Source organism: Rhinoraja longicauda, chromosome 21 (assembly GCF_053455715.1).
Source record: "Rhinoraja longicauda isolate Sanriku21f chromosome 21, sRhiLon1.1, whole genome shotgun sequence".
Classification (NCBI taxonomy): domain Eukaryota; kingdom Metazoa; phylum Chordata; class Chondrichthyes; order Rajiformes; family Arhynchobatidae; genus Rhinoraja; species Rhinoraja longicauda.
This window is the reverse complement of record NC_135973.1, coordinates 6136509-6147683: the sequence shown is the minus strand read 5'-3', so window position 1 is coordinate 6147683 and position 11175 is coordinate 6136509. Positions and strand designations below refer to the sequence as shown.

General features: G+C 43.6%; 1 protein-coding gene across 1 annotated transcript in view; it reads left to right on the top strand.

The window, feature by feature from the left end:
• Positions 1-230: 230 nt before the first annotated feature.
• Positions 231-11175, top strand: part of chtf18 (CTF18, chromosome transmission fidelity factor 18 homolog (S. cerevisiae)) — a 67123-nt gene continuing 56178 nt past the window's right edge. Inside the window, exons 1-7 of the mRNA XM_078417653.1 lie at positions 231-479; positions 2821-3075; positions 3975-4119; positions 6412-6598; positions 7411-7500; positions 9937-9989; positions 10937-11081. Coding sequence (XP_078273779.1) covers positions 380-479; positions 2821-3075; positions 3975-4119; positions 6412-6598; positions 7411-7500; positions 9937-9989; positions 10937-11081 — 975 coding nt within the window. The 5' untranslated portion in view covers positions 231-379. The remainder of the gene's footprint in view (positions 480-2820; positions 3076-3974; positions 4120-6411; positions 6599-7410; positions 7501-9936; positions 9990-10936; positions 11082-11175) is intronic.

Below are 11175 nucleotides of genomic sequence, written 5' to 3'. Positions count from 1 at the left end.
GCCTCCTGTCAACGGCCCTTTCGCCGGACCTCCGGGCGCATGCGCCGCCGCCGACAGGAAGCAACGCGCTAATCCCATGTGTCGGGCGGCCGCTCTGGCCAATGGGCGGGAGGTGTCACCGCGTGGCTGACGTGTCCACGGCCCAATCGGGTGCGGGGGAGGGCGGGTTTTGGGCGGCCGGGCCGGAAGTGGACGGCGCCGGGCGGGAGGTTTGTCTGAGGCGGGCGGGTGGTGGTTGTGGTTAGAGTCTTGTCAGGTCAGATCGGGCGTGTGTCTGAGGCAGGCGGCTTGTGTATGTTGAGGGACCGGGTTGTGTGTGTCTGAAGCAGGCTGAAAGGTTTGTGTGGCTCTCTGTGTAGAGCGGCCGGGCCAGCGGGACATGGAGGACGACTGGCACCTCTATGGCGTGGAGGATGAGTTCGAGAGCCAGTTTGCCGACGAGCTGGAAGTTCTGTCCGAATTAAACGAGCCGACCCATGGTAAAGGGATACCTTGCAGTAATCTACTGAATGTAGAAGGGGCAGATCACAGCTTCATCTCTCTAATCTACCTCTGTTTCCCTGCCCCTCTATTTCCCCATTTCTCTCTATTTCCCCCAATTTCTCTCTTTTTCCCCATTTCTCTTTCTCCAGTTCGTTCTCTTTCTCCAGTTCTCTCTCCCCCCATTTCCCTCTCTCCCCCCATTTCCCTCTCTCCCCCCATTTCCCTCTCTCCCCCCATTTCCCTCTCTCCCCCCATTTCCCTCTCTCCCCCCATTTCCCCCTCTCCCCCCATTTCCCTCTCTCCCCCCATTTCCCTCTCTCCCCCCATTTCCCTCTCTCCCCCCATTTCCCTCTCTCCCCCCATTTCCCTCTCTCCCCCCATTTCCCTCTCTCCCCCCATTTCCCTCTCTCCCCCCATTTCCCTCTCTCCCCCCCATTTCCCCCTCTCCCCCCATTTCCCTCTCTCCCCCCATTTCCCTCTCTCCCCCCATTTCCCTCTCTCCCCCCATTTCCCTCTCTCCCCCCATTTCCCTCTCTCCCCCCATTTCCCTCTCTCCCCCCATTTCTCTCTCTCCCCCCATTTCTCTCTCTCCCCCCATTTCTCTCTCTCCCCCCATTTCTCTCTCTCTCCCCCCATTTCCCTCTCTCCCCCCATTTCCCCCGCGCTCTCCCCCCAATTTTCCTAGTGTGTAGGATAGTGCTAGTGTACAGGGATCGCTGGTCGGTGTGGGCCAAAGTACATGTTTCTGTGCTATATCTCTAAAATTAAATTAAAGCTTTTATCTTGGTCTGTAAACCAGCACACTTATTTACAAATCTGCTCAATTTGTTTTGTCTTTCAAAGAAAATTATCCTCCCAAAGCAATAAAGGTTTGACAATTATATTCCTGCAAATAGGATATGAAAGAGGCCTTCATTTCTGCTCATTGAGAGCTCCTCAGTTTTGCCAGTTTAATTCACAGGATGCTTGCTCCCATCCAAATGGATATTAGTTTATTATTGTACTGAGATACAGTGAAAAGCTTTTGTTTGCATGTTATTCAGTCAACAGTTTAGTTGAGAGGTACAGCGCAGAAACAGGCCTTTCGGCCCACCGAGTCCATGCCGACCAGTGATCCCTGCACAGTGACTATCCTACACACACCACAGACAATTTACAATTATATCAAGCCAAATTAGCCTGCATACCTGTACGTCTTTGGAATGTAGGAATTCCTGGAGAATACCCATGTAGGTCTCGAGGAGAACAAACAGACTCTGTACAGATAAGCACCCATAGTCAGAATCAAATCTGGGTCTATGCCACCATGCCTTCATAAGTTATAATTGTCCCCATAACATTCTAACTTTGTTAACTTTTCCCTTTAGATGACAAACCACTTAAGGAGTTTAAGTTTCGATAGGGCACCCAGACCTTCAACTAAGCTATTGCATGAGGTGATATCTTTAGCAGGAATGAGCCAAGTGGTAGGATTCAGGGCTAGGAGCGCAAAGCGCTGTAGGGCAGCACGAGAGACCCTGCCCCTCAAAGTCTTCCATATTCCGACTGCCCCTCATGTTTTCATTAAATCTTTCTCCTCTCCCCTTAAACCTATACCCTCTTGTTTTGGACTTTCACACCTGGTAAAAAAGACTGTGACCATTCACCTTGTCTATGCTCCATATGATTTTACAAACTTTTAAACGGCCATTCCTCAGCCTCCTTTCCTGCTAGGAAATGGGCCCAGTTTCTTTATAATTGTCCTCCAGTCCCGGTAATATCCTTGTGAATTTTTTCTGCACTCACTCCAGCTTAAGTATGGTGACCAAGGCAAATACTCCAAAAGTGATCTCACAAACTTCATGTACAACTGTAAAATTACATCCTTACCATTGAAGTTTTAAGGTATACTGACATGTAGCAATTTAAAAAATCTCTTAGGTTAAGTGAGAATAATTTAAATAATTCACGCTGTCTGTCCAGGATCGAACCCGGGTCTCTTTCGCTGTAAGGCAGAACTTTACTGCTGTGCCACCGTGCTGCCCAGTTAGTGCAAAGGGAATAGAAACAATGTGCAGAATACATTTTTACAGCACTAAAATGTTACACTTACAGAGAAAAAGTGCAATAAGATAGGTTGGAAGATTGGGACTAGACACCAGGTTCTGGGAGGATCATTCATTAGTCTGATAACAGCAGACAAATCTTGGAGTAAAATCTGATATTTCCCCACCCACCTCAATAATGATTTGATATCTTAAATTCCTGTGACCATAATGACTCATAATATTAAACTTGTTTAAAGTCTTGGAGGTTTGAGAACTTTTTTAACATTATTTTGACGTTATTGTCCCTTAGATGACAAACCCAGCAAAACATTTAAGGAGTCTAAGTTTCGAAAGGACAAACAGACCTTCGAAGAAGCCATAGCATCAGGCGATGTCAGTAGCAGGAATGAGCCAAGTGATAGGATCCAGGTCCAGGAGCACAACGAGCTACAGGACAGCACGAGAGACTCTGCCCCTCAGAAACGAAATTGTGATGTCCTCCACTTGCTTCAGGAAGAGGAACCTCACAGCAATCTACTGCACCAGGATGAAGAGCAAGGACTGAGTACGTAAATAATCAATGAACCACAGTGGTCATGGGTGTTCAATAGCTTCTGCAGTTTTTCTTTAACATTGAAATGTCTTAGGAAATGTTCAGTTACAGAGCTTAGTAGTTGAACTGGATTGAATCCAAGTCAGTAAGTGCTGAAATGAGTAGGAAGCCTTTCCAAAATATTTGCTAATATTGAATTATGCACATCGGTAATGCAATTCAAGAGACAAAGGGACTCGGGGGATTTTTTTTGTACTGTCCTCTGCCTCAACTCTCAGCGTGATTGTTCATCTCTACCATCAACCCAGAACATAGTCTTTCAGAATAGGAGGGAGGTGGTGGAAGAGTGGAAAATGTCCTGTTTGTGTTGGTGGGTCACTACAAGAATTGCCCTCAATGCTTATCTCTCTGAAGTCGCGAGCCTTAATTGTTAGGAGACGCATGGAACTGCAGATGGTGCAGTCTTGAGCTAAACACCAGTCTGGATGAGCTCAGTGGGTCAGGCAGCATCTGTGGAGTGAATGGACAGGTGACATTTCGGGTCGGGAGCATTCTTCAGCCTGACTGAAAAAGAGTCGTGACTCGAAACATCGCTTGTCCATTCCCTGAACTGATGCTGCCTGACCATCTGAGGTCCTCCAGCACCTTGTGTTTTTTCCCTCATTGTTTCCTCAGCTTGTATCTCTACCGCTCCCGGCCTTTTCAGTGCCTTAGCTTGCAACTCTGAATTTCCTAAATAACGGCGCTCTCTCACACAGTGAAATGGGTTGGATTGAGGCATATACAAAACTCCATTCATTTTGCACATTCAACGATTACTTCCTCTTCTCGGGAATAAATTATTTGCATTGCTTATATCTCTTTTAATACGTCAAATAGTGTTACTAGAGTGGTTTATTTAATTGCTGCAGCTCCCAAGCACAAGAAACCGAGGTTGGATGCTGTGAAGAGACTGGAATTTGAGTCACTGGTCAGCCCACCCAAACTTCACCTATCAGCTGATGAGATTACTCCACCATCGTCACCAGATGACTTTCACCAAAGCCAACACCCCAGGTAGGTTGGGAGACATAAGGAAATGCAGATATTGGTTTGCAAAAAATATATAGTGCTGGAGTAACTCAGCGATCAGGCAGCATCTCTGGAGGATATAGATAGGTAATGTTTTTGGGTAGGTCCCTTCTTGCATTGTGATTTATGCTGTAGTTGCTTCTGTTCATTCAGCCATCTCTCGAGAGTGGAATACCAACAATCCATATTTTGCCCCTGCATTCATACTGCCATATCCAGCCCAGTTTCTCAGAACTAATAGCAGACCTCCCAACCCTTCTGAATTTGGCTGAAAGTTTCCGCTATCTTATTTAATTTCCACCATTCAGATTTTGCCTCACATTTTTCCGCAAAACACATGCCTCGCCCGACCTCGCCTCACCACTTGCTGGGCTGGGGCTCGCCGAGCCTGACCTCGCCGCATAACATGAGGCCCGTTGATGTTGAGAAGGGATGGGGTGGTGAATGGGGGAGGGGGTGATGGGGGAGTGGAGGAGGGGGAGGGGGGAGAGGTGGAGGGGAGGGGGGGATTGGAGATGGGGAGAAAGGGGGAGGGGTAGCGGGGTGGTTTTGTAGGGGTGGGGGGGATGGACCGTTGTGATTTGCTGTTGAAGACCATTGGAGCAAGAATGTCTTCAATGACTTAGGTATGTGCAGTTTTAAATGAAACTCTTTCTTCATAAATTAGTCATACATTTTATGACCATTGTTCTTTTCAATACCAAGAGAATTGGGATGTGTAAGGAAAAAGCAAAGCAGAAAAAAACAAAACAAAACAATGTTTTCTTTGTGTTGTAAAAAGTATTTCTGTTCAATAACCTTTCTATAAATAGAATATACTCATGATAGGCCTGACATTGTACATGTAGTCCAAGAACTACAGACTGTTTGAAAATAATAGTTGTTTTTCACACATGAATGTAGCGCAACGCATATGTGCATTTGGCGTGCATACTTTTTTTTTGCTGAAAAGTTGCATTCTGCACCATATTATGAATTTTGATGTAAAATTCTGAATTTTGGCCATCAAAATTATGAATTTGTAAAATCAAATGTTGGGAGGTCTGTAATAGTGACAGACTTGGCATCACACTTTCTAATGAATGACAGCCCTGTAAACCTTCCCTGTGACTTGTCGATGATGTGCTCTTTTCTCAGTCATCTTGAGTAAGCTGTATCATGTTTCCAGCTCTCAGAAACCAGATCAAGAGTTTTTGAGCCTTCCTTATATGATTTGACTTTTTGGCATCATATCTATGTACTTGGCCAAATACCTCAAACATTGTAATTGTACGTTCTTCTAATATTTGATCTGGCAGCTTCCTCCATTTTCCTACTGCCCTTTGTGTGGAAAACGTTATTTCAGGTTCTCTTCAAATCTTTCTCTCCCCTTAAACGTATGGCCTCTGGTTTTAAACTTTGACCCGCTGGGAAAAAGACTGACCATTCACCTTGTCCATGCTCCTTATGATTTTACAAACATCTAAACTGTCATCCCTTAGCCTCCTTTGCTCCTAGGAAATGGGCCCAGCCTCTTTATAATTATCCTCCAGTCCCAGCAACATCTTTGTGAATCTTTTCTACGCTCACTCCAACTTCAGTACAATGACCAAGACCAATACTCCAATGTGATCTCACCAACTTCATGTACGGCTGTAAAACAAGGTTGTTATCATTGAAGTTTTAGCTTGTGTTCTGACGTGTAGCAATAAACAAAATCTCTCAGGTTATGTGTGAATAATTTAAATAATTCACGCTGACTGCCTGTAAAACACTGAGTGGTGGATTGTAAGTAAAAACTATGAAGAGGAATCCCAATCCAAAATGTTGTCGGTCCATTTTCCCCCATAGCTGATGCCTAATCTTCTGAGTTCCTCCAACACTTTGTAATTTAACTCATTACCGAGTGCTCTTTTGGTGAAGGGGTCTGTCCTTCAAACAAGTTTACGAACTGAGATCCTATATGCACGCTTGGGCAAATCAAACATTTATAACTTGTCTAAATTTCAGATTCCAAGAAAAATGGGGAGTTCTGATATTCCAAGAAATCACTTTTCTACTTAGGGCTTCCAAAATGTATTTAATATCTCCTACAGTTCACATTGTTTGAGATTTTGCTGGCATCAAATGCCTGCTACCGTTGCCAAGTCAACAATTATTATAATAATTCATACGTGAATTTGTTGTGTGATTGTTATGTTATGACTAAGGAATGCTATGACGCAAGAAACTTTGCAAATGCAAATATTTCATTCTAATTTGTTCAAAATGTGTTAATTGCTCGTTTTGTTTTTCAAGGTGTCCAAAGACATCTGCTGAGGACACCCTTGGTATCAGTGATGTGGCCCCCATGGAAGAATTTCCTGTCACGGTGCAGAAGCGTGTTCTGAAACGCCCTCCGGTTATGGAAGATTACATAAAAGTGACATCGACTGATGGAACAAGGGTTTACATGGTCCTAGAAGATGAAGATGCAGGGCAGAAGGTGAAAGCTTTGGGCTTGTGCCTTTCAAAACAAGTGTATTTTTATATCAGTACTCTACAATTAAATTACACATTGGATTTATTCATGGAGATTCTCGGGAATTATTAATGTAATGAAGAAAAGCTCAATTTTTAAATGTAAATTGTACGGATGTAACCGAGTAGTTTGGAAGGAATTCTGTTTTAAGCTGATGCCTCAGGATTTGATAAGGTGTTTAAAAAATATATATCTGCGTTCTTATAGCATCAACCCAGTAAAAGTATTTAGTATTTAAAATTCAGTACTGTCTTGGTTGTTGTTCAGGCGTCCTTAAGCTAATTATTGAAGACTATAAATCCACTGATGCTGCAAAGACTGAGCTGGGACACTTTTTCAAATGAGTCCCGAGTAATTGCCGAGTAATCTTTGTAGTGTAGGCACCGTTTACGTTGGCTATTTATTCCTCCAGAAGTAAAATGTTTGAAGTCAAAGACAGCTCTTGACAGAGTGGAGCACTGGTAGGGTGATGATGACAAAGGGCAAGCGGACATTTTAAAACCAGCTGCCAATATAAGGACAAGATCACACATGCGGTGAGGTTACTACTTCAAGTTATTCATCAATTTTCATTGGTGTGACTACTGAGGGGGGGGGGGAATACACTTAAAATGTTTCTAAATGTCTCCTTGCCCCCTTCCCCAATCTTCTTCTTCTGCCCAGTGTTCATTCATTCAAGAGCTATCTTCAACTTCACACATTTATACATCTGGTGGAATAAGTAGCAACAATGATACTTTGACTTGCTGTGCTCACAAAGCAATGTTTTATCTTAGTCGATCAATACTCATCGCTGGAATGGACAGAGGCAGCTGCACTTGTTGGGAGTACCTTTCTCCTATCTGAAGGAACAAGTTACTGAAGAGGTAATTAATACACTGGTAAATCTCATAATTGCTTGTGCAGAGTGAAATGATGAACTGGTGGCTTCTGGTTTGAGCCATTTGGGAGCAGACCTTGTTAACAGAGAGGGTGGAACAGTGGCGCAGTGGTAGAGCTGCTGCCTAACAGTGCCAGAGACCCGGTTTTAACCTGACCACAGGTGCTGTCTGAACAGAGTATATACTTTCTCCCATGGGTTTACTTCTGGTGCTCCGGTTTCCTCCCATGCTCCAAAGACGTGCAGGTTTGGAGGCTGCTGTAAAATTGTAAATTGTCCTTATTGTGTAGGATAGCGTTAGTGTATGGGGTGATCACTGGTCGGTACAGACTTGGTGGCAAAAGGGTCTGTTTCCGCGCCGTATAACTAAAGTCTAAAGTAATGATAGCGACCTAATGCAGCATGACAGCCTGCAATAACTTCTGTAGATTTCTCCACTCATTACCTGTGGCTCCCAAATTTTACATTAAAGATTGAGGAAACTAAGGTGAGCACATGTCTTGCTCCTTTTGTAGCAATTCTCGGTTGGCAGAAATGTCCTGAACTGAGCAGATGACGAGTACTGATACAAATTGCCACCTTAGCTTTTGCGATAATTTTGCTTAAATTTCTTTGGCCAAAAAAAGGGAGTTTCTGTTGGATAATGTTGCATAGTTTTGTGGAGCTATGGGTACAGATTTGTTTTAAGTGGTGACAAGTGTGTTTGAGAGTAATCTGTGGCTCCATCAGATGTATTTATATCTCTGTAACATGCTTTTGTCAACTCCGCACATAGATGATTCAATGCTTTCCTGAGTAATCTCCTGTGGTAAATGCCTCTTCCAGACTGCTGCTAATCCCTATTCTGTATCATCTACTCACCCAATGCATTTTGCAAGCTGGGATACATTAGACCACACGCTAACAATGCATCAGTTAAATTTGGAATCAAAGAACTGCAAATGCTGGTTTACAAAAAAAGCACAAAGTGCAGGAGTGACTCAGTGGGTCAGACAGCTTAACTGGAGAACATAAATAGGTGACGTTTCAGGTTGGGATGCTTCTTCAGACTGATTGTGGGGAGGAAGAAAGCTGGAAGAGAGATGGGGCAGAGCAAAACGTGGTAGGTAATAGGTGAACACAGGGGGGGGGGTCAGTGTCAGCGAAAACATCTTAAAAAGCAACGTTGCAATGAATGTACACGTATTCTTTACAAAATAATTACAAAATGCAGGAAAGTCTGAACAATGGTCTCGCCCCGAAACATCACCTATTCCTTTTCTCTAGAGATGCTGTCTGACCCGCTGAGTTACTCCAGCTTTTTGTCTATCTTCAGAAATCTTCTCGTTTGGTTGATTTTTAGCAAAATCTGTTCAGAAGTCCTTGCCTCCACCGACCATGCCTCCAGGTGTCAGTGTTGAAGGCATTTAGGTAAAGTCATACAGCATTGTGTTTGCAAGTAGCTCCACACTGCCATTGCAGCCATTTAACTATTTCCATGCAAGGACACAAAGTACTAGAGTAACTCAGCAGGTCAGACAGCATCTCTGGAGAACATTCATTTTAGTTTATTATTGACACATGTACCAAGGTACAGAGCAAAGCCTTTTGTTGCATGCTATGCAGTCAGCCAAAAAACTATACACGATTACAATTAAGCCGTTCACAGTGTACAGATACAGGATAACGGAAATAACATTTAGTGCAAAGTCCGATTAAAGATAGTCCAATAAGGTAGATGGTAGGTCAGGGCCACTCTCCAGTTAGCGATAGTATGTTCAGTTGCCTGTAACAGCTGGGAAGAAACGGTCCCTGAATGACGAGCCTGGTGAGGTTTCAGGTCGGGACCCTTCTTCAGCCTCCCAGTGATGGTTCCTTCGCCCCTTTCCAAAATTTCCCTCTTCCTCTATCTTTCCCTCACCATCAATTTTGACCCATCATTTCCCGTCCTCCTCCATCAACACCTACTGAAGTTGAAATAAGATATTAAAAGACAATTAAAAACTTACTGTTATCTTTTGAATTGTTAACTACAATTATTCATTTAAGATATTTGATTTCTAGTTAAATTTGATTTATGCACCCAATGCAGTATCTAGTTTAAAAAAAATCAATGTGCTGGAGCAACTCAGCAGGTCAGATAGCATCTGTGGAAGAGAGACATGCATGGGTGACGTTTTGCGTGGGGACCCTTCTTCAGACTCTGGATAGTCTGAATGTTACCTATCCATGTCCTCCAGAGATGCTGCTTGGCCCACTGAGTTACTCCAGCACTTTGTGGGGGGGGGGGGATTTGTAAACCAGCATCTGCAGTTCTTTGTGTCTCGCTGTTTCTATTTAATTGTGTTTGGGAGTTGAGTTAGTTAGACATATAAACAAGTATTTCTCAATGCATGATTCCCCATGGCTAAATTTTTCCTTGTTGATCTTTGTGTTTATCTAGCACCGTCGACGGGTGATAGAGGAATCTCAGAGGCTGAGTGAGATGCTGAGTAGGTAAGTCTGGGTACCATGACAAAAACAAGCATTTTGGATGTGCTTTCCCTAAGCTATTTGTTATGTGCGTACAAGTACTCTATAAGAAATAGCAACAAATCCGGGGAAGAAGTGGGGAAATATTCAAGCTGGTATTAGATAAATAATAATGAAAATGCTAAATTCCATTGCTGAAGTGCCACACTTGGTGGAAATGGTTGACAAACAACACAGATCTGTGGTTGAAAGGTACAGCTTGGAAACAGGCCCTTCGGTCCACCACGTTCATGCTGACCTTCGATCACCTGTTCACACTAGTTCTGTGTTATCCCACTTTTACATCCCTGCCCTACACATAGGGGATAATTTGCAGAGGCCAATTAACCAACAAACCTGCACGTCTTTGGGATGTGGGAGGAAACCAGAGCATCCGGATGCAACCCATGCGGCCACAGGGAGAACGTACAAACTCCACACAGACAGCACCTGTAGTCAGGATCGAACCTGAGTTTTTGGCGCTGTGAGACAGCAGCTCTACCAACTGCATCATCCCAGGTTCACTCATTGAAAGAGATATAGATCAGCAACTTAATTGATTCACTAGGAAAATGCTGTACTGACTTTTGGAATATGCATCAGTCAAAATGAATATCAAAATAGAAGATAGACACATAAAGCTGGAGTAGGTCAGCTGTTCAGGCAGCATCTGTGGAGAAAAAGATTGGGTGATGTCTGGTTGAGACCCTTCAAGTCAGAGGAAAGGGAAACGAGGGATATAGGCGGTGATTTCGAGAGAAATAGAACAAATAAATGAAAGGTGCAAAAAAGTAATGATGATCAAGGAAACGGTCCATGATTGACTGTGGGCTAGGTGATAACGAGTTATAAATACATCTATTTCACAACCAAACCCCGTTAAGTATTTCCTTTCTCTTTCTGTTCTCTTGATTTTTGTTTTATTCTTAAAGTCAGGTTGACAAGGAGTTTGGTGAGGTGGATGAAGAGGAAGAAACAGCAGTAGTTGAAGATGAAGCAGTTGATGAAATTAATTCCAGCTCTCTGTGGGTAGATAAATTCACTCCAAGGCAATACACAGAGCTGCTCAGTGATGATGTAAGTAATGTTGCAGAGTCTCAGCTAATCCTTCTGTGCTATGAAGTGATGGTAATTGTATGAAACTAGGATTGCTGGGAGAGGTTCTTCGGCA